The sequence below is a fragment of the Rattus norvegicus genome, chromosome 5 (genome assembly GCF_036323735.1).
Source record: "Rattus norvegicus strain BN/NHsdMcwi chromosome 5, GRCr8, whole genome shotgun sequence".
Taxonomy (NCBI): Eukaryota; Metazoa; Chordata; class Mammalia; order Rodentia; family Muridae; genus Rattus; species Rattus norvegicus.
The window spans coordinates 114,560,649-114,584,992 of NC_086023.1; the positions used below are offsets into that span (position 1 = coordinate 114,560,649).

Sequence of the window (24,344 nt, forward strand, 5' to 3'; positions counted from 1 at the left end):
TATGGATGATTCCAAGTTTTTAATGGATGAAGAACACGGCTTCTCTCATCAGGGATGTGTGGTGGTACTAATCCTCCAGTGTCAGCATCTGTCACTGAGAAGAGCTGGAACATGGGCACCACATTTTCCCTTATTACTTAGGTATTCCAAAAGGCAGTGTGGTGGCATTTTTAACGATAGTTGCACTATAACAAAGAGTTACCTGGCTCATTCAGATGTTCCCTCCCAGGAAGCTGCTCAGCATTAATGTCCCCCAAGTCGCCAGTTTTGGAGTCTATAGTTGCCTGAGAGAGCTCTCTCTCAAAAGCCTTGATTTCCTCAGCACTGGCTGTCCGCTCGTCTGCCTCTGTAAACACTCTAATAATACCATCACTACAAGAAAAGCAGACTAACGTTAGGTCATTGCCACAGTTTATTAACAATCTCTGATGTGAATAAAAAGAAAACTATCAGCTTGAATATAAAAAAATACCACTATGTACTGTGGAGAAGTTAGCTGACTATGACATTATTATTTCAGCTATTTAAAAAAGTTGCTGGCAAAAAAGAGAGAAATACATTAAAATGCAATTTTCAATTTTTTAAAAAAAAATTGCCAGTGACTAAACACACCAAAACCTTGTATCCATTAGGCTGGTGCCTCCCACTGAGTTATACCCTAGCATTTGGTTTTTCTGAGACAGGTATTAGTACAGAGCCATGGCCAGCCTTAAATGTGATTTCCCCACCTCCATCTCTCAAGTGCTGAGACTACAAGCGTCACTGTGTCCAGCACAATTTTCAATTTTATGTTAAGTATTTACTATAATAATTTAGAAATACAGCATTTACTTTTTAAAATCACTATCACATAGTCAATATACACTATCAAAAAGGACTGGCTAGGCACTGGGGAATGTATAATGAGCCTAAGTCTCATAGGAAGACCCTATCTTGGAAGCACAAAACTAAAACAATCAAAAATCAACAAAAATGGGTTATTGGGCCAGTTTGCTTTACAAAATGGTTCAGAGACCCAACCTAGTCTTATCAAAGAGCATGTGCTCAATACGATCAAATAACCTCAAAGAAAAGTACAACTCCACGATTACCGAAATATAGTCCTCAGTCTATATTCCCAAGGAAATAATTTAGTCTTATAACTAGACTACATTTTCTTAATTCTGATTTTGAAGTGTGGGAGTCATGTTAGCTCGTTTAAATTGCATTAATTCTACTGAAGTCTACAGAATACTTCATTTCATTTCTTTTTTTTTTCTTTTTTCTTTTTTTCAGAGCTGGGGACCGAACCCAGGGCCTTGTGCTTGCTAGGCAAGCGCTCTACCACTGAGCTAAATCCCCAACCCTGAATACTTCATTTCTTAACTTTATATTAATATCCCATTCAGTTTCTCAGTTGGCTTATATTTCTTTGATGGTTCCCAACTTCATGTGAAATATACCTATATCAACAAGTGAATCCCTGCCACAACTATAAGTAAGAGGCCTACTAAACCTCTGCCCCAGAGCTGTCACCTCTTCTTCTTGCTCTCAACGTCTAGTTCACAATCTCTTCCTCATCAAATATCCCTTTATTTCCTTTACTTTTGCCATAGAATTCTCCACTAAAATGTGACAGCAGTACTAGGCAGTCCATCTTTCAAAATGAAGTCGCTGCTCTTCTGCCTCTCACTTCTTGGACCACTTAGCATTTCATGACACTGACAGGAAGCTCCCTCCAGGCTTCTTTTCCATCTCCTTGAGCTCTCACATCCAGACTCCGTGGGTTTTTGTGGTTTTTTAACCTACTGACCAGAGTATTTCACAAGACTCAGCTGCTAGTCTCCATCTCTCTTCTATACTTGTCCAACAAAGTTCTGTGTAAGTCTTCAGTATCAGCCTTATACCAGATCTCAAACCGACTACTCAGGACCCACTGGCAGTGTGGCAAGACACTACTCAGGTCAGTGAGTCTTAAGCCAAAGCATCACCTTCTTTATGACACTAAGACCAATTTAATCCTCCCACTTTTCTATTTTTATTAATAGGGATTACCTCAAACGATTGTTTTAAGCTGTATCCTTTTCTGTTTTCCTCTTAAGTCTCTCATTCATTTATCCATTAGTATTGTGAGGTCAGTGTTACCTCTAGTTGAACCCAATCTGCATTCCACTTAAATCTGATCATATCTTAGTCAAGAGCTACAATCCTTTAACACGAAGCATCAAATCTAAAAAAAGACCTAGCTCGAATTTTAGCCAAGGGTAAGCCAATCTTTCACTATACCCCAACCTTAATCCAGTATTCCCCTAATCTGAACACAGAATATTCACGTCTAAAGGGAACTTACGTTATTTCATTTACTAGAATTCCTAATTTCCATTACTCAACTTTCAAAATCCAATTAAATTTCTCCAGAAAGTTTTTCCATACAGATCTCTGTTTTTCTAACTTCTTTGGTACTCAGTGTTTCCACTATATAATTTATAATATAATACTATCCCACAAAGTAAAGCACCAGTACTTTGAAAATTCTTTTTTTTTTAATTCTCCCTCCCTGGAAAATTCCTATTATTGCTATTTTACTTGATAACAAAGATGTGCAAGCAATCCTCCAATTCACCTGAAACGTCTATGGTTTACCTCTGCATACTCAATACCTACCAACCACCTAGACACAGAAAGTGTATGGACTGACTAGAATATAAATACCTCGCACCAACCACAATGTCACCATTGTCCAGTACGCAGCAGCACCATATAGACTGAGCTGGAAGTCGGATTGTTTGGGCACATTCACCATGTTTCCATATTCTTAGAGATCTGTCTTCTGCAGTTGTCACAAAATCTAAAATTCATGAAAACAAAAGAAAAGAATTTGTTTGGATAAAATAGAGTATATTTATAAACAATGTTTTTCTTTATATGTAAACTGACTAATTTTAAAAAAGTTTTAAAGATTTTTTTTATGTATATAAGTAAACTGTAGCTGTCTTCAGACACACCAGAAGAGGGCATCAGATCCCATTACAGATGGTTCTGAGCCACCATGTGGTTGCTGGGAATGAACTCAGGACCTCTGGGAGAGCAATCAGTGGGGGTTAAAATTAATTTTAGATTTTATAACTTGTTACAACTTCAAAATCATGTTTTTAATTCATTTCACACTGTACATTCTATTCTTTGGACCAATTAATTTATACAAAGTCTTTCCTCAATCACTCAAGAGCCTTTTTAATAATATAGACATCTACTCTGAAATAATATGAAGGTAGTAAAAGAATGCAACAGCAAAGATTTAAATATACAGCATAAGGTAATCTTACCTCTACAATTTGGAAAGACAGATATGCTATAAATATAATTTGTATGTCCGTAGTATACTCCAAGACACTCGCCAGTAATCTGCCACCTTCTAATACTAGCATCATTTGCACAGGAAAGAAATTCTGTTTCACTCAAAATTGCCAAACCTCTTACACAGTCTTCATGCCCTAGATTTAAAAAAGAATACAAATCAATAGAATGCACAGCTTGGTTGATTACACTATGCAGCTACTAACACCATAAAACTTAGAGAAGTAGTAAAATCTAAATTTTCAAGTTAAAGAAATTAATTTTCTCCTGTAGAAGGTGGTCTGTTAACTAGGCCATTTAGAAATATTTTTTAATCTCGAGTCTTGGATAATTATTGTACACTTTTTCCATCTTCTTAACATGATTTCCTAAACTCTCAAGATAGGTAGACCCGGCTTGACCTCCTACTTTTACACCTGCTGGATCCACCCTCATTAGCACTGAGATTAAAGGCATGTGCCACACTACAACTTTAACCTTTAAGGAATAAATAAAGAGGAAAACCAGTAAAACTCACTCAGATATTAATGGCCTACAAAGAAATAAAAACGAGTGTGGCCCTCCTACCAGACAGTACGAAGGCTGATGGCGTAGTTCAGCAGGAAAGCTTGTAGTTAAGGGTATTGTTTCAAATCCCAAAGCTACTACATAAATAAGTAAATGATCAGATAATATATTCTTCACTGAATCAAAATGCTCGAGTGTAACTCCATACCAAAAGTCACATACATTACAAGATACACAAAAATCAGACTCACTCAAATGGCTTCAATTATACTGAGTTTTTTTAATTATCACTTTTCAGCTTTTAAACTTTTGAAGAAATGATTGAGCAGGTAGGAAGCATATTATTTATTAAAGTTAACCCTGACATTACCTGAAAAAGTCCTCTCACATCTTCCGGCCTTCCATAGTTTAATTGTTTTGTCTGCTGATCCAGTTAACATTAAGCCCTGTTCAGGTAAAATCTTTACTGCCCATACTGCAGCTGTGTGACCCTGTAAGTAAAACAGGTACCAACTCAAGATGCCATAGAATCTTCATTTTCATTTATTATCTAAAATATTCACACAGAAACAATACCTGTAATGTCATCATGCATTTGTCATTCAGCCAGACTTTAGCAGTGGTGTCCCATGAGCCACTAAGTAATGTCCCAAATTTTCCAGAAGAAAGACTACAAACTAAGGGGGGAAAATGATTAGTTAGTACATTTTTATGTGAACAAATGTTCAACCTGGCAATCTTTTGAAGTAATAAAAATTTTAAGTAAATCTGTGAAGTGATGATTTCTTAGCCAATAAAGTTCTATTCAGTGGAGCTGCAAAGGAACACAGAGATCAAGATTACAAGCTTTGGTGCCAGAATGTCTAGGGACAAGGCCTCGCTGAGCCATTTATAAGCCGTGTGGCCACAAGAGTCCAAGTGTTTTGAGATACTTTGTTTTATAATTTATTCTTATTTTCATTTATATGTATATGCCTGTGTAGGCATGTGCACATGTGCGCAGGTGCCTGTAAGGATGAAAAGAGGCACTAGATACCCTGGGAACTGGAGTTACAGGCAGCTGTGAGCTACCCAGTCTTCATGGAAGTCAGGTAAGAACTAGCAAATGAACCTCATCAAGGCCAGATTCAAAGCATAAAAGAGTTGAGTCAGCTCGGCAACTGTAAATACTCATTAGATAACTCATAGTAAGAATGTCTAATTATAATAATATGGATTCCTTTTAGGAAAAAAAAGTTGGGGTTAGGGAGAAGGGCCAGATGGGAAAGTGTTTCCCTTACAAGGAAGCACAAAGAACTGAGTTCAAGCTGCAAAACCTATATAAAAATGCCAAGGGGAGTAGTACGGTACGTGCTTATAATCCCAGTGCCAGGGATGTGAAAACTGGCAGATCCCTCAGGCTATCTGGCCCAGCAGCTTAGCAAACTTGGCAAGCATCAGGCTATGGGAGTCCTTCTCTCAAAGCTAAAAAGGTGAGGGTAGATAGAGGGTTCTATTAGAGACATTTGTAGTATACAGGCCAGAAAACATTAGTGCCATCACTGGATCTCACAAGGAGAAGGAAGAGAACTGATTCCCAAGTGTTATCCTCTGACATTGTATGTGCTGTGGCACACATCTGCCAGGCATACTACTAAGTAGTTTTATGTAGCTAGTCCTGGCTGGCCCCAAACAACTTCTACCTCAAAAGTGCTAGGAGTAAAGGATGCCACACCTGGCCCAAGCCAAAAAAAAAAAAAAAAAAAAAGTGGACAGCAGTAGAGGAACATCACCTAAGGTTGTCCCTCCCTGTCCCCAGAGTCTTTGTTTAGTAGGAGAAAAAAAACCCAGCAAATTAATACATACAAACCATTTGTTTCACAACCCACAAAAGCCAAACAATTTTACCCTAAGTGACATGAGGATATTAAAACTATCTTCGGTGGTATGTAAAAGCTACATGAAATACACATTTCAAGTGTCCATAAATAAAAGATTATTCATTGGACCTGGTGGCATAAGCTTATAAACTCAGCTACCCTGGAGGCTAATGCAGGAAGATAACAAGTTGAAGGTCTTCCTATATTACATACATGTACCAAGAGTCCAAGAGTACTTTGGACAATTAATACAGATCACAGATGAATGCTTACCTATCAGGTGAGAAGCCCTAAAGATTTACTGAAAAATGGACATTTTGATTTATGTTTTTGTGCGAATTGAGGAGTTATAATAGCCATATAAATCTAAAAAGCCTAAAACATTTAATAACTAACACTTTACAGAAAAAGTTTGCAAAGCTACCTATTGAAGTACAGAAAAAAAAAATCAAGAATTTCATTTTAAGGGGTTGGGGATTTAGCTCAGTGGTAGAGCGCTTGCCTAGCAACCGCAAGGCTCTGGGTTCGGTCCCCAGCTCCGAAAAAAAGAAAGAAAAAAAAAATACCATGGTAGGGTAAGAAAATTAAATAATATAAGCCACTGATACTCCTTAAAGCTATGTAAATTCATGGAGATTTTTATACTATTTACTCTCATGAATAGTACACATATTTATGACTCACTATAAAATACCAAGTCTATAATTTGTATACATTTAAAACTTTCCAAAATAAAAAAAAAACTCTATCATTCTGCATTTAAAATGCAGTACATATACACAAACATCTTCACTCTTTACAAGAATCAATTTTAAGTGTTTATAAATCATGTCCCAAACTTCTACACATACTATACAAAGTAAGTATAGGGCTGTGAGATGCCTCTGTTATTAAGAGTGCATACTGTTTTCCCAGAGGTCCTGGGTTCGGCCCCCAGACTGGTATCTAGTGGTTCACAACAACCTAGAGCCCCAGTTCCAGAAGTGTTGTTGCCTCTGATCTCCATCACAGGTATATATACACACACAGAAACTCACACATAATTAAGAGTAAAAAAAAATCTTAAAACAATAAAAATAAATATACATGACCACATTGATTTGGCACATTATTTTATAAAAATGAGCTATGATATTTTTGAAGTACTTTCCCTTTAATAATATCAGATCCCTAAAACAACCAGAGCCCGGAACAAAAAAGGAAAAACTACTTGAATATACCAGTATCTAAAAGTGCAAGTAAATTTATAACATAAAATTTACAGAACTCAGATGGTCCAAAAAGATTTCCACTAACAAATATAGCTAAAAATATGAGGAAGAAAAAACTGGATTGAAATTCAAAGTAGCGAAACTACTTCAAATACAAAAACACCATCTCGTTATACTTACCAGTATCTTTGTGACCCTTTAAAATATAAAGTGGCATCGGACTGTCCAGCGAGAAAATGCAAATATTGTGGTCATTTCCTCCAGTGGCAATTAGTCCATGAGGATATATGTCACTTGAGGGTATGATGCACACACAAGACACAAAATTAGAGTGGCCGCTCATACAGTGCATTTCTGTAAAGCCCCTGTTAGGACTGTAAAGAGGGGATCATTAATACAAACACACTTGCCCCCTGCTTACCCTAAGACATTAAACATAATATATTCATTACTACTCAGTACGAAGGTTGACCTGTAAGAATACATACCATTCAAAGAACATACTGTTTTTAACTAAACATTAAATAGCTATATTGCATGGGCAAGGGATTATATATCAGATTGGGAAAAATCTTTTGTGATTTTTCAGTAAGAGTACATTGATTAACAAGAAAAACAAGAAGGTAAAGGGAGGAGGATGGACATTGCAAGTGCCCTTTTCTCATTCCCCACCACCTTTCTACTTATCAGGCATGGCTGCTCTACGAAATCTTTGAGGAACTGAAACAAAAATTAAGACAATGAAATCCACTGTCAGTAAAGTAAATTTGCTCAATGAAGTATTACCTTACTACCCTTTAGTGTAGTGTAATAGATGAATCTGACCAAGAATGGCAATCATTTTCGGTAAGCAATAAAAATGAGAAACCAATGCATTATTTGGGGAAGCACAATACATTAATAAGTATCTTAGATTACAAACGACTGCCCACTTCTCACATATATCAATCTTTTAGCATCCCTGCCTTAAGTAAATCAAACAAGGATACCATATACTACGTAGAAAATAAGCTAGTAACTAGGAGGCCCATGCAGTTACATCTCTAGCAATAAGAGGTTACAATCTAGGTGAACATCTAAGGCACGTGCACAGAACAAGACCAAACTCCTCAACAAGAACTCAACAGTCTTGTTTCTGTCCCACAGCGCGTGAACCAGTCATTTAACTCTAACTGCAGTGCACTTTGTGGTTCAATAAAAGCACTGCAGGGTGTAGAAGGGTAAAAATATAATTTTCAATACTGTCAAAACAGCTGTGAAGTAGTAGTAAAGGCCTAGCAGACCTGTGGAAAATGACTTCTACACTGGCAGCAGGTTAAGAGGAGAATCAATTTACCAATCAGTCCTCTTCCTAAAAGGACAAAAACCGCAGAGGCCCCTGTGAAAATGCTAGCTGGAAGGAAGAACCAGGAATGTTTTTCACCATTTAGACAGCAAGTGCACTGGTAGTCAAACCCAGAGCGTATATACACCACATATCTAGCTTACTGAAGCTAATTTTAGTTAATTTTAGCAATTGGAACAGTAGTAGCTACCGATCTGTTAGCCTCTAACTCCATAGTGGGTGATCTTCCACATATTCCTATAGTAGACCGACTGCACACGGAAGCAGAAGTCAAAGTGTGCATAAAGCATCCTGTCCTCCACACAGCAGAGATCAGTTCTCTGATCATGGTCTGCTATTCAAAAATAGGTGGCCACTGTTGTGATGCAAACTGCCTCTCCAACTTGTGGTTTACAAGAAGTTTAAGGGATTGACAGTCACTTTGCCCCTTCAGCATTCTCTTTACCTACTTTGGAAAGCCAGCAATAAAATCCAAGATACTACTAGTCAGGTGTGGTAGTATATGTCTGCCATCCCAATACTCACAGGATTTAGTTCAAAGACAGCTTTGATTACACAGGTAGAGGCTGTCTCAAAAGACAAACCACCTTAAAATAAGGATATTCAAAAGCCAACTGCATATATAGGGATGCTAGAACTGAACGTGCAGGCTGAGGAAAAACACAGGTGAGAAAAGATCGAAGTGTACACATCAAGTATACCCACCATGCTGGGATCTGACACAAGGACACTAAACAACAAACCACCAACAAACTCTGGTCTCATCAAAGAAGCAAAATAAATCACTACAAGTGATTCCTGAAAAAGACCAAAAGGCCAAATGGCAGGCCTACTAGTCAAAAACCATCTAAAACAGGCATCCTAAGAGACAGCTCGGTAAGTACTGGTGCTGGAGTTCATTCACTCAGGCCCATACAGTAGAGAACACTGACTGTTGCAAGTTGTTCTGCCCTCCAGAGTGGAGAGTGTACCTTCCCATACATATACAATAAGTAAAATGAAATATTTTTAAAAAGAATTGTTCAGATTCCAGGCTTAGAAACAGAGAGATGCCTCCGCTGATAAAGCGATACAGTATCTGCTGTGCAACCAGCACTGAGGTCACCAAGTCTGGATCCTCAGCGTTCATGCAAAGCCAGGCAGTAGCCTGGGTCTGTAACCTCAGCAACCGAGAAAGAAGCTCAATCAGACAGCCCCCTAGAGCTCAATTGACCAGCCAAACTAAACAGATGAGCCCCAGATGCGGTGGGAGACATTCGTCTCAAAAACTGTGGACAGTGATTGAAGAAATCATCATCATCCGCCTCTAGCTTCCACACACCCACAAACCTTACTCACAAAATGATACTAAGGAAATCTCCTGTTAAAAACAAAGCAAAGTGACAACAAAACCTCTGGAAGTGTGGTATCTTGCATGTGTGAAAGGCTCTGGGCAATTTCCTCTGTGCACTTGTACAATTAATTCTGGAGGTGGGTGGCACTGGGCCAATGTATTCAAAGCACACACACACACTGAGACACATACACCAAACAAAACCCACCATCAACAAATAGTGATATGTGTTGTTCAACTGTTGTTCAAAAAAAAGAGGTAAATGAAGAAACTTCCAGATGACAAAAGCAAGTTAATTTCATACTATCGAATTTGCCCACCAAGAATTGTTTTCAGTTACTCCCCAAAAATCAACTAAACAGAAGATGTAAATAAAAAAAAAAGCCTCTAATATAGAAAACAGTAATACAATGTATTCACTTTAAATGTCAATGGAATAAATGCTCTAATCAGAAGATAGATTGGCAGAATGCCTAGAAACATGATCTAAATATGTGCTGTCTACACACAAGAGTTTCAGTTTAGCCCCCCTAACACAAATACACTGGAAAAAAGATATCCCATGTAAATGGTAAACCAAAAAAAGCAAGGGGAGCTATATAAATATTAAATCAATCATCTTTAGTTAAAAACAGGTACCAAGTCAAATATATTATTACATATTAATAAAATTGCATGTCAGGTATGCTGACATATGCTTGTGATTCCAGCAAATTGTAGGCTAGGTCACCCTAGTTTACATGGCAAAATCTTGTACCAAGAAATTAAAACCAGGACCGGAGAGATGGCTCAGTGGTTAAGAAATTGCTCTTCCAGAGGTCCGGAGTTCAGTTCCTAGCAACCACAAGGTGGCTCACAACCATCTGTAATGAGATCTGATGCCCTCTTCTGGAGTGTCTGAAGACAGCTACAGTGTACTTATATAGAATAGATAAATAAATACATCTTTAAAAAAAAGCTTGGAAAAGGTTAAGATAAACATTTTTTTAAATGTCTCTAGGGCAAGAGAAGGCTCAAAAACCACTGAAGACTCTTTGTTTGGTTTTGAAGCAGTGATATAACACAGTCCAAGCTTGGCTCAGACACATGATTCTCTGTGGCCATGTAGTATTACTCCCAGCATAACAGTCTGTATTATTTAAAACTATGTGTATCCTTTAGCAGTTCCCAGCATAGTTGTTTATTTGGGTTATTTACAGTGATCTATTAAGTTCTTAGTTCCACAATTTGGTCTCAATTTCTTCTTTGTACCTTCCCAAGTTCCTATCACAATATTTTACAAGGTAAGCATTAAGTACTTCTTAAGTCAATGACAAAAATACTTAACAAGCATTAGTGGAGGAGACAGAAGCAAAGCAGAGGGACAATGACCCTCTTGTACCTCTTGAAAATCTGAAACTTGGGGCTGGGGATTTAGCTCAGTGGTAGAGCGCTTGCCTAGGAAGCACAAGGCCCTGGGTTCGGTCCCCAGCTCCGAAAAAAAGACCAAAAAAAAAAAAAAAAAAAAAAAAAGAAAATCTGAAACTTTTGCTTTAGAAAAAGTCTTGAGGGGAGGGAGGCAGAGCAGCACAGACACACAAGAATCACTGAATCTTAGAGTGTAATGACATTTATATCACAGCCCAAGAGCATAAAAAACAAAACACCAGAGGCCAGGCCGGTATCCTGTTGGCAAATCAGCAAAATAAAATAGCTCCCCAGATAGCTACTTTAGTAAAGTTTTCAGCCAGCAAGCCCCACCCAAGAACATAGCTTCCCAGAAGCTTGGTAGATCTTCATCCTCAGAACTGAGCACATAATAAAGAGTAACAGATATCAAGGGAAAACTTCCAGCATGAAACTCAAAGACCCAAACAAGCAGTGAGATAGGAAAACAAAACTCTGGAGGAAGCAGACCACCAAGGAGAAAGTTTAATTTAAAAATTAAAAACCAGTACTCATTGCAACCCTAGAGACACGGGAAGGCACCGCAACCATGACTCAGGACATAAATTCAAGTCAACTAGAAAGCAGCACAGGTGAGAAAAGAGGTGTAGAAAACAAACAGCATCTGAATACGTAGTTCCTAAGAAAGAAGGCACAAAAGATGGAGAAAGAAAACAACGGACTAATTTGAGAAAGTTCTGGGCAGATGTTATCAAAATTCAAAAGCCAATTAATGATCCAGGAAAATGGATGAAAACAGACTCCTTTTAAAATGTGCACATGGGAGAGGAAAGGAAGAGAACAGGAAAAAGAAATTAGGATGGCTTTAGACTTCTCAACAGCCTAACAGCAATAAAAGCAATGGCGCAATGCTGCAAAATCTGGATGGAAAATTACTTCAGGATTAGAATTGTGTAACCACAAGTGTCATGACTCTAGGAAGACAGAAAAGAAAGTTTTCAAACTTGCAGGTCTGAAAGAAGCACCTTTGTTATTAACAAACTACATTCAGGAAGCACCTGGAAGATGTGGTCCAGGAAGCCAAGGGGTGAAGAAAATGGAGACAGTAAAAGCTGGGCTCTTCCAGGAGTCCTGAGTTCAAATCCCAGCAACCACTGATGGCTCACAACCATCTGTGATGCGATCTGATGCCCTCTTCTGGTGTGTCTGATATCAATTACAGTGATAGAATGAATACATCTTTAAAAATCGCAGCAGTCTAAAGAAAGTGACAATAAAGTTAACTAGGACTACCCGTGCTCCAGTAAGAGGTGAGAAAGCTTTCATTGTTAAAAGAGGAAACCTTAAATTATCCAACGTTTTTAAATGTCAATTTAAAGAATTTGAAGTAGAATTAAGACAAATACACAGAAAACTCAGTAAATGGAAATCCAAACCAGAGGGGGAAAAAAATTAGTCACAAACACTGATTTACTCAAACTAAGCCAAGGTCAACATGCAAAACAGACAAAGGAGATGGAGATGGACAGAAAGCAGGTAACACTAATTTCAAATGTGGAATTAACTAGCAGAAACTAACAGATAATTCCTTTTAAGACAAATCAACCCATAAATATCGCCAAAAGAAATTGGCTTTCCTAGCTAACCCCATAGAACTGTCTTGATCTAGGACCCAAGATATTCAGTGTGAACCAGAGGGAGAAGTCACTTTTGTCCTAGCTGAGTCAAGAAAGGCAAAATATAAAGCTGTGAGTTTTAAAGTGTATCTTCAAATATGGGAAGCTTTAAGAAGACAAAGGATAGAGGTGCTGAAGCCATACCTCATGTCTCCCATCCCAGAAGTTTGTGACAGAGCAGTGGAATCCCATTTAGTGTGATGCACATTTAAAGAGGTCTGAAGCAGTGTGAAACCATGGCACGCTGGCTGGTCTAGTTCATAAGTCAATGCTTTTTCTGCTAAACTGCACCTTTTGGTTCTTTCAGTGGACTTTGGCTAAAACCTAGCTGCTTAGTCCACCCTAAAATCCAGCTCTTTCTACCTCCTAAATTCTCCCACCATTCTTGGTTCATCTCTTCACTTACTATCATCCAGGATCGTATCAACAATGGGCATGGGAAAACAAACTTCATGTACTGTTTGATCCCCAACATGGTACAGCCCTTCATGAACTCAATACACCATGAGATAAAAACCGTCAGTGCACCAGTTCCATTTATGTCACGAAAACTACTGCTGAAACGCAGAGGCTAGTCACCGAGTGACTGAGTCGCTAACCAGAAGAGCCAGGCAAACAGTCTCAGCTGCAAATACTGATTACTGCTAATTGAAAAAAACGTGTAAACACAATTTGAAGAACAAAAAAAAAAAAAAATCAATAAGAAAAACCAGTTTTCAAATAGAAGATTATTTCAGTCTAAAGTTCCTAGGTAAAAACAATGACTCAAGTTATTCCACTGTCGACTTACAACAGCCTTACAGAATGTAGCTTAAAGACAGAATTTAACTACTAAAACAGTCATCCTTTAGAATACGTACTCCTAAACACAATGTTCTGTCCTTGTGGATATATGCATCTACTGCATTCAATTTTAATTCTTGGGTACTGAATTCAGGGTCTTATGTAGGCTAAGCTGTGAGCTATGTGCTAGACCCCGATATTTCTTAAGTTTATTTAATGAGAATGAGGACTCCGTTTTAAAGATACAGTCTTTATTAATAATTATACTCAAATACATAAAAAGTTGTTTACTAGTCTTACTAAGTGGTTTGGGATGTTCGACTCTTAATAGTTGGAAGAAGACTGTGTGAGGTCATACCCAATTCAACACAGCAGATTGCTCTGTAATATTCCTACTCTACTCTACCACCATCCATTGGCTGCACTGCAAAAGCCATCAAACAAATCTATTTCCATGCTTTGCCTTAAGACTTTTCTACCTAGGACAAAACAAGTTCTTAACAACTGAATGACATCAAATCACTCCCTGCTTGAGACTTTGTTTTTACATATAAAAACTACACCCGGTCTTTCAGAACCTGTGCTCATCTTACTTTATCTTCGGCCGCTCTGGACCCTACCCCTCCAACTACAGCTTTTCCACTTCAAAGTTCCCCCATTCCACCAGGTTCAGCTCACTCAATCTGATAAGAGATTACTTACACACACACACACACACACACACACACACACAATATCTATTTAAAAAAAAAAAACAAAAAACTTCCAACGAAGGTCTTTTCCGGCCTAATTCTGTATTCTCCCAAGAGATTATAAGAAAATTCTGTGAACAATGAGACCCTGTCGAACTGTCAGTGATGTCTTTCTTCCCGCTATATTAAAAAATAAATTGACGTATCTCGTCATCTCAGCTCAATTTACCTTCCCGAAAACTGAAATCCGTTTACTGCCTTAAATTTTTCGACTAATCAGGGCTTTACACGCAACCTCTGATATTGATTTGGGCTGGATTTTAACTTTTTGGTTAACTTTTTCTCTTTTGGTGGTGGTGGGGCGGTGGAGACAGGACTTCAAAGCAATGGTAATTTTTCCTCCTCAAGAAAATAGGACATTCCTACACAACAATAAACATTTGAGGGGGTTCATCCTCTCCTCCCCAAACAGACTATAACCTGGACAACCAAAAGAGGAAAGAAACCATGTGTTAACTCTTTGCAAGGCAATTTCTGAGAATTATAGTCTTCGCAAATTAAATCTGGGCGATGACTACATAGCAACTCTTGAGATCGGTGCGAGGAGCAAGCCAGATGTCTTCACAGCACCGAAACTAGGAGGGTGCAAGCAGCAATAAATACTAAAGTCTAAAAGAAACCTGATGGATTATCTGCCAAAGCTGAAGCCCCTAAAGGTGTTTTAAGATGCTCGTCCAAGGTCAAGCCGCCCGTTAGTGGCCAAGTTAGGACAGGAAGCCAGGTCCTCCAATCCCACGCTCATTCCTCCGAAATCTTGTCGGTTTCCCAGACAGCGCCGGGAGTGCCAAAGCTCGGGAATCGGCAGGGAGGCGGGAGCAGTGCAGACACCAGGAAGAGAGATACACTTCAGGGAAGGAGGGTCACTACTCCCACGTGTCTGGAAGCCTGCGGTCCATCCTAGGGCAGCAGGACTTGCAGCGCTCACCTGTCTGGAGCCCAGAGGCGGGTGGTACGATCCCGGGACACAGACACAAAGGCTCCCGGTGGGTAGAGGCAGCACACCAGGCCCCTCACGTCCAGTTCGTGGCCCGGGAGCGAGCAGCTCAGCCGGTATCTGGCGGCACCGCTCGCCATGGCCAGCGTGGATCCGGAGCCCGGCTCCCCGGCACAGCGCGAGACTCGTCCACAGGCCCGAGCTGGCGTGCGCCAGGATGCGGCCCGAGACCCGCCTGCAAGAGAGGGGCGCCGGAGACCGGAAGAGCCAGTCAGCCGGTACGGAAGGACCGCGGGGGAAGGGGCGCGCCGAGTGGACTGAGTGACACAGCAACCCTAACATACACGCCGGAATTCATCATCCGCCGCAGCCCGCGGTGACGCAAAGTGTGTGCGTCGGGCTGCAAGGCAACGCGGACCGAAACTTTCTCCCCTTCTGCGCCCTGGATCGCGGGACGAAGAAGGGACGGTGAGACTCGGAAATTCTCCCCAGGCGCCGGAGGTCCGGGTCCTGTCAGAACCCGGTTCTTTTCAAAGAACAACCGAAGATCTGTAGTAGTTTAAGGGGGTAAATCGGAACTACAACTCCCACAATGCTGCGCGTTCTGGGTGGCTCGCCGGCGCGCTGAATCCGGATGTTTTAAATCTAGGTGCTTGTATTGACTACTCAGAGTAGTAGAGCAAAATTGCTAGTTTTACTTATGTCACGGCTTGTTGACCTATTTTCTGCGTGACTCTGGAGAATCTCCTAAAATTTTCATCAATTAATGATTTTTTTCATTTAAAATATCTGAATCTGAAGCTAAAGTGGGAACTTTTAATCAACTTGCTTTCACCTCATGCTACCTCTATGTACTTACCTACAGTATCATAATTTGCAAATAAATACGAAGGTCCAGGTCCATTCTTACCTAACGTGACCACTGTTTGCCCGAGGTTTGGCTCAGAAGGTCTACGGTGGGCAGAGAATGCCTTTAATTATTTAAAAGGTCTTGGGGTAACTAAGGCTAACCTCAAGCTAGTGGTTTCTTGTTCCAATCTCTGAGCACTGAAATTACAGGTGAGAATACATATTTTTAGCCAAACCCCGATGGTGTTGCTAGCTGTCTCACTATATTGCATTGAGAATGTCAGTCTACATTGTAGTAAAGTTAGCCTTCCGTATTGTTGCACGGCATCCATCACACCACAAACCTTTGTTAAGTTGCCAAATCCAATTTGTATGGTTTTTCTTTACTCTTGTTAAAACCCTCATTCTAGGCTTGAAATCACGATTCGTTTTTGTGTGTGTAAGTTAGTCTTGACTTTAGCTCTGAAATATATTATTCCCTTTGTTCAGTAACCCCAATAGCTTTTCTTTTTCCTTTTTTTTAAAAAAGATGTATTCATTTCATGTATGTGAGTACACTGTTGCTGCCTTCAGACACACCAGAAGAGTGCATTCAGATTCCCATTACAGATAATTATGAGCCACCCTGTGGTTGCTGGGAATTGAACTCAAAGAGTTCAGTGAGTGCTCAAAGAGCAGTTAGTGCTTTTAACCGTTGAGCCATCTCTCCAGCCCCAGTAGCTTTTCATTCTTAAGAATACACTGTTATATAAGGCCTTTCACCTTTCCCTAATTTATTTTACTAAGGTCATTTCCCTTAGATGTATGTTCACCTCAGTCATGTTGAAATTCTCTGAACATACCATGTTTGAAGTTGGTGTTTCTAGATTCTTAAAACAAACAAAAACTAATGCTATGGAAGGCTGATGCAGGAGGATCATGAGATTGAAGCACAGCCTATATAGCTAGGTCATCCTGACTACAGGAAGAATTCCTATTTTAAGAAAACACCACACACACACACACCACACAGGACAAATGTCTCACACACATACACACACCCCACACTTACTTATATACATCACACACACCACACATGGCTCACACATACATTTACCACACACATATGCATATACCCCTCAACACACAGACACACTCACAATTAAACTGGAATCTTACTCCATCTGTCATAGTTCAATATCGTATCTCTTCTGGATCTTCCTCATTCCTCTTTGGATCAATACAGTTTTATTTATTGCCATTTTAGTGTTCATGGTGTTGTAACATATTTGTATAGCAATCATTTCTACAAAATTAAACTTTTTAGGACATTTCACTTTTTTCAGTCTTTTTTGTAGTTGCTGTTACTTTGTTTTGTTTTCCTTTTAATTTTTAAAAAATATTTATTTATTTATTTATTTATTTATTTATTTATTGTAAGTACACTGTAGCTGTCCTCAGACACACCAGAAGAGGGCATCAGATCTCATTTACAGATGGCTGTGAGCCACCATGTGATTGGTGGGAATTGAACTCAGGACCTTTGGAAGAGCGGTCAGTGCTCTTAACCATTGAGCCACTTCTCCAGCCCCATTCTCTTTTTCTACTCCATGGTTTCTGAGGTTTTAACTCAGGCCCTCAGGCTTGGTGAAGTGGCAAGCAGCTTTACCGACTTGGGTATCTCAGCAACCCTGGTGTGTTTTATTTAACAGTCTCACACTAGCCTTGGCTGTGAGAGCAATTCACAGCCATCTTCTTGTCTCGGCCTCCTGAGTGTTGTGATTATAGGAGTGAGCGACCACGGAATCCCTGAGGTTGATGAGATTCTTTCTTTGATCATCAATCTTTTTTTTTCCTTTCTTTTTTTTCGGAGCTGGGGACCAAACCCAGGGCCTTGCGCTGCTTGCTAGGCAAGTGCTCTACCACTGAGCTAAATCCCCAACCCCTTGATCATCAATCTTAACCATCAGATTTACTGCTTTCTATATAATAAGTCCTTCGTGGATCCTTTCCCACTATAGTATATCAACTAAAAAAATAAAATTCATGTAGTTTCTCATTTCATTCTCATAGTTGTCCTACAAAATAGTGAATATAATATCCATCTCATAGGTAAAGAATTTGCATTGATGGGGATGAGGGGAGAGAGTTCATTAGACAAAAAAACTTAGTCCTAACTTTAAAGCTCAACTCAACAGTAACCAGAATCTAATCAAAATCAAAAATGGAGGGCTGGAGAGATGGCTCAGTGGTTAAAAGCACTGGCTTCCAGAGAGCCTGAGTTTGGTTCCAAGCACTCATCATGGCTCATATGATCGGCTCATCAGGGCTTATCTATAAGTCCAGGTCTAGGGAACCAATACCCTCTTCTGCCCTCTCCAGGCACCACATGGACACAATACACAAACATATGTGCAGGCATTCCTACACATAAAAAATGAATCTTTCATTTTAAATTTATCTTGATGTTCTTATGTGAATGTTTTGCCTGCATGTGGGTGCACCACTTGCATGAGTGGTATCTGTGGAGGCCAGAGAAGATATCAGATATCCTGGAACTGGAGTTACCAGGTGTGAGACACCATGTGAGGTCTGGAAATAAATCTAAGTCATCTGGAAAAGCAACCAGAGCAAGAGCTGAGCTATCACTCCAGCCTCAATAAATAGAACTTTAAAGAACATGAAAAGTGGCCAGATCTTCCTCGGGGACTTTACACTTTAAAGAAGCAGGTACATGTTTTTTAGTCTTACTCCTAGAACACGTGGGCTTAAGACAGCTCTACTAGTTAATGTTTCAACAGCATGGGAGTGTGCAGTTGTTTTCATTGGCTTAATTATTTAGTTAACAACTGAACTATTTTAAAGTCATATAGCAAGAACAGAACAGTTCATTCAATGTACATCCTGTTAACACTAAGATGAATTCTTGGAGCTTCTTTTCTTCTAATTGTAACATCCTATGTTAAAGGCTCAAAGGCTTAAAAACTAGTGATTTCTTCTACATTTCATAAACTCTCTTTCTCCTATGCCTGAGAGCACGTTGGAGAACTCTCCACAATATCAATCCTTTCAAAGAAAATATATGAAATAGTTGCATATCCATATTGGCTATTTAAGTTTATGTCAAGTGGGCTAAGGGTATAGCTCAGAAGTATAGTGCTTTCATAGTCTTTCTAGGACCTTGAGTTTGATCTTCACAAATGGTAATAAAGAGAGCGAGGGAATGAGGCATGGGAGGGTGTAGGGAAATGAGGCAGCGTGGGGCCAGGGTTGGGTATGGTATCACTCATGCACACCTTCATTCCAGCACTTGGGGCAGAGGCAGACGAATGTCTGAGATTGAGACCAGCCTTGTCTACATAGTGAGACCCTCTCTAAAAACAGAAATAGAGGAGCCTGGTTTGATGTCATACATTTTTAATCCCAGTACTTGAGAGGAAGAGACAGGTGAATCTCTGAATTTAAGGCTAAACTGGTCTACAGAGCAAATTCCAGGACAGCCAGAGCTACACAGAGGAATCTTGTTTCACGAAAACCAAAATAAATTAATAAAAATAGAAACAGATAAAGTTACATATTGTTGCTTTTATTCTCAGTATGATGTTTTCAGTACGACTTGGTATAAATAAATAAAAAAGGCCTAAATTCAGCTGAACTCAGGAAACAGAGACAGGCAAATATCTGAGCTTAAGGCCAGCCTGGTCTATATAGGGAATTCTAGGACAGCCAGGACTACATAAAGAGACTTTGTCTCAGAAACAAGAACAACTCAAATTCATTATTGAAAAACTAATGTAGGGCTGGGGATTTAGCTCAGTGGTAGAGCGCTTACCTAGGAAGCGCAAGGCCCTGGGTTCGGTCCCCAGCTCCGAAAAAAAGAACCAAAAAAAAAAAAAAAAAAAAAAAAGAAAAACTAATGTAAAAAATATGGAAAAAAAGTTGGGGTCAGTATGGCCCAAGGCTGGTAACTTAGGATAAATTTTGCCAAACTAAAAACAAGGAATTTTTGCGATTAGTAATGGCATTTGGTGTATCGTTAGTACGCTACATTCCCAACCCTCTTCATGTCTAAAGGGAAAAGGAATTTGGAGTTATGAAAAATAGTAAGTTTTTGTAAAAAGTCAGTAAGTTTGGGAAACATACGATGCTGGGACAGAGTCTGGCTGACTCAGAACAAACCTCAGTCTGCGGGTGATCCTCTAAGGGACAGTCCTTTGTGACAAAAATATGTCCAGCTATGCTGACAGACTCTGGGCTTCTTTCCTGCAATGTGAGTTTAGCCTCCTCTGGTTAATGAAATTTTTCAGTAGGAAGACTCAGGCTTCATGTTCCTCTTGGCTGCTCTGGTCAGGTTGAAAGGTAACTTTGCTGAATGGTTTTTCCTGCCTTGGGAGTGGGGGAAAGTGCAGGAAGTTCAGAAGGACCTCGATATTAAGGAGGTTTTAATTAACAATGTACTGTACTTCAAATCAAATTGCATAATATTTTAAAAGAACATTTTTAGGAACATTGTTCTCTTAGATCTCAAAGAATTTTAACTTCTTTGGCCAAAGTGCCAAATGCTTGGATTAAGATACCAAAATATAGGTGATCCTCGATTTATTTAAAAAAAAAAAGCTGTTTTCTCACAAGTTGCAAATATCATAAGCAAAAATGTATTTAAGAGGCCAGAGAGATAGCTCTGTCAGACAAGCCTGACTACCTACATTTGATCCCCAGAATCTCAATAAAAGGGACAGAACAGAACTGACTGTACAATGTCATCCTCTGATAACCACACAAACGCTGAAGTGTATACTACTACAAGCAACACACACACACACACACACACACACACACACAGAGAGAGAGAGAGAGAGAGAGAGAGAGAGAGAGAGAGAGAGCAACTAAAACTTTCAAAAATGCATTTAACCTTAAATTAAGCTATCAAGTATCTTTGTTAGCCTAGTCCACATTAGATATACTTAGAACATTTATATTAGTCTGCTGCTGGGCACAAGCTCTGGGCACAAATTGTATTTGATAAAGAAAAGTTGAATAGCTCCTACAGTCTGTAGATTAATCACATAAAAAAGACTGCTCCAAACAATTATGCATTTGTGACCCACTGTGGCTGGCTAGGATATGCAGCTTGATGCATTTCAGTCTTGCAACAGAATATCGTATCATATTCCACCAGTCCATGAAAACAAAGGCAAAATACCACATGTGAACTGTGGCTTCTACCTAATACACATCACCTCCCCACTCTCATATACTCAAAACCACCAAGGTTGAACTATTAATAGTTAGGAACCATGTGTGTGTACATGAAATAAAGTGTTAAAAGTGCATGAAGGTAACATGGTAGGAATCTAGTATTCACAGTACTTTAAAACTTGAAGCTAAGAATACTTCCCCCAAAAGAGTAATTGTTAAAAATCCAAGACAGAACAAAAAGGGGAAAAATAAAATGGAGTTCATCTCTTTTTAAAAAATGCTTTGTTATGTGGGTATGCACATGCATTATCTACATGAGCCTTAGTGCTCCTGTGGAGGTCAAAGGACAAATAATAGTGGTTGTCCTACTACATGGGGACCAGAGATCCAATTCAGAACCTCAGGCTTGGCAGCAGGTACCTTTACCTGCAGGGCAGTCTCTCTGGTCCAGGCTTAGGCTTTTAAAATGGTTAGTAATGAAGTGACCAAGGACAACTACAACAGACATGCTAAGGGGACAGAGAAAGCCCTCAAGTCCTCAACTCTACACAAAGAACTATAGTTAGTTAAGGAAAGCAGGTAATGGGAGAAACGGTCTTCAGTAGGGAAGGGTGCACCAGTTCGTTAGCTCATATCAAGTGGTCACCCTGAAAATATACATATGAGTAACAGCATATAGATTGAGCCGGTTGTATTTATGTATTTAGGAACACATACACACACACACCCATACACACACACCCATGCACACACACACACACACACGCACACACGCACTCACTCATGCACACTAGCAATTAATGAAAAGAGAGGCCTGAATATGAAGAAATAAGGAAAGGTATTTTGAAGGGATTAGAGGAAGGAAAGGGCAGGGCAGGAGAAAGTGATTTTAATCTCAAAAAATTGACAAAAAAGTTAGTATCAGCAAATTGTAAATTAATCACCAGTATAGTTTTATCATTACAGTTGACCACATATTTCTATGTTTAATTGCAGGAATATCAAATGAAAGTTTTATATTTCCCCTTTTTGTGGAAAATTGAAAACTTAACAATTTCATAATCAAAGATTATAAAAACAAGCATTTTAACTAGAAATCTATTTTACTAAGAAAATTAGCAGCTTATCAAAAATATCGATCGGCATACTTGTATTGCTCTGCGTTGCCAGAATCTATTGAATACTAATAAAAACCTGTTGGCTTTTGTTGTCAAGTACCACTAATTTTATTCAGTCATGACCGCTGTCAACCACACATTCTTTCATTTCAATCCTATGTAGAAGGATTTTCTCAGTATCACTGTATTACCTTAACATGATGAAAGGTTACATCACATGTTGGTGTGATGTATTCAATAAGCTCACGGGTCTGGCTTTCTGACGTGGTTTTGATATGACCATGTATATCTGTGTGCTCTGTTTAAGAAACTTATGTTCTACTTGCTTACATGATCTATCTGTGCCTTGTACTTTGTGTCAGACAGATGGTAATTGTTCACTTACACAGAGAAGACAGGGAGTCGTTCTGCCTCAGCATTTACTCTCAAAATGAAGCAAATCACTGTCTTATAAAATGGAGTCACTTGGCACCCGGCCCAGCCTGAAAAGTACTGTTTTGTGTGATGTGGAGTTACCGAAGCTGGGTGCATCATGAAATCTATACAGCTCATTGTTTTGTACTTACCAGCAATGTAGAATAAGAACAAGCTTTTAAAGCAAATACAGTTCAACATTCTTTTACTTGGTGTTGCATAAGATAATAGCTGTTTTCAAGCGTGGGTCTCAAGGAGAACAGAGATACTTTTCTGAAGCTGACAAGTTTTTTTCTTGCTTTGAGGAACTCGTATATTTTCATAGGCTTTGGAAACATTGTCCAGATAATTGTTTAACTCATTTCATAAATGTGAAAATTAATTATGGTCTTTATTTATTTCCTCTGACACAAAAATATAATAATAATAATAATAATAATAATAATACATTGTTTGCCCTAAAATCCAAAACCTCAAAAGGATAGTGTGAAGGTCCTCAAGCCTCAACCACCCAGTTTTCTTCTCTGGAGGCAATAATTACTACTGCTTTCCTATGTGCTTCCCAAGGATCACTTATTTATATGCAAGAACATGTTTGCTGGGAACACTTCACCTTCCTTTAACCAAATATCCTAAATACAGTTCATGTCATTGGGGAAGAAAAGAACTTTTTATCTACCTCTACTGTGTTCAGTATCTTGGGATCATACAAATTAACAGAACAAAACCAAAACTGGGCATAGGAATTCAGGCTTGCAATCTGAGCACTTGCTGGTTGAAGGTCGAAAGCTATGTAGCAGGTTCAAGACCGACCTGGACTACAAGAATGAAAGAACTAACAAAATACAGATTAAAAAATGTGGAGAAAAAGGCAGTTTTTACACAAATTGAGCTAATAAACAGTTGTTTCATCAAATGCTTCAAAGTGTGTAGGCCCAACTTGGTAAAGAAATGGGTATGTAATGTTAAAGAAAATAGTGCCAATGAGTAGCACTCATTGATGCCGTAGGAAATACAAGTAGGAGAGGAAATTAGGAAGTGTGCTGGTATTCTATTTATACAGGTGTGCCTTTGTAGCCTCTGCAATGTTATAATTGAAGGACCCTTGGATACAGGTGTGCCTTTGTAGCCTCTGCAATGTTACAATCGAAGGACCCTTGATGGTCTCATTTCCTCTATGGTTTCACTGTTACGTTTTCATATAGGAAAGCTATGTGATGCTCCTTCTGCTTTCCTGGTCAGTCTCACAGGTCTTCATCCTAATTTAATCTTTGCTAACTGTAGGCTTCTAGTTTATCTTCACAACATCAATACTCAAGGGTATATTCAAAGCTCAGAATCACTCTTTTTTTAATGGTAAAATAGTCTATGCTGTGTGATGACTGCCTTGTTGGAGACACAAAGGTCCTTTGTACCCATGGATCACTAGGGAAACCATAAATGTTACTTATGCAGGGTTATCTCCTTAAAGAAGGAAATACCTGTTTTCCACCTAGAAGGCTTTTGGAGTCTGGTATGGCCTTGGTGGGGACAGAATGATTCAGTCCCTGCCCCTGGTACAGGGCCAGTGGTCCCAGCCTTCCATGAGTGTCAATAGCTTCTATGGACACAAAGCTTGTTCGTATAATAATGTACACATTTTATCTTCCTCCTTTAAGAAATG

General features: G+C 39.2%; 2 protein-coding genes across 3 annotated transcripts in view; one reads left to right on the forward strand and one right to left on the reverse strand.

The window, feature by feature from the left end:
- Positions 1–15,375, reverse strand: part of Plaa (phospholipase A2, activating protein) — a 31,697-nt gene extending 16,322 nt beyond the window's left edge. The window contains exons 1-7 of one of the 2 annotated variants that reach the window (XM_039109151.2): positions 15,114–15,262; positions 7,094–7,287; positions 4,420–4,520; positions 4,214–4,334; positions 3,306–3,473; positions 2,692–2,827; positions 203–372 (exon numbers count right to left, since the gene is read on the reverse strand). In XM_039109151.2, coding sequence (XP_038965079.1) covers positions 203–372; positions 2,692–2,827; positions 3,306–3,473; positions 4,214–4,334; positions 4,420–4,520; positions 7,094–7,287; positions 15,114–15,262 — 1,039 coding nt within the window. Of the gene's footprint in view, positions 1–202; positions 373–2,691; positions 2,828–3,305; positions 3,474–4,213; positions 4,335–4,419; positions 4,521–7,093; positions 7,288–15,113 lie in introns of both variants that reach the window. The other variant, NM_053866.3, reaches the window with a different exon arrangement.
- An 82-nt stretch (positions 15,376–15,457) lies between these two features.
- Positions 15,458–24,344, forward strand: part of Ift74 (intraflagellar transport 74) — a 103,476-nt gene continuing 94,589 nt past the window's right edge. Inside the window, exon 1 of the mRNA XM_017593367.3 lies at positions 15,458–15,590. The gene's annotated coding sequence lies outside the window, so the exon portion shown is untranslated. The remainder of the gene's footprint in view (positions 15,591–24,344) is intronic.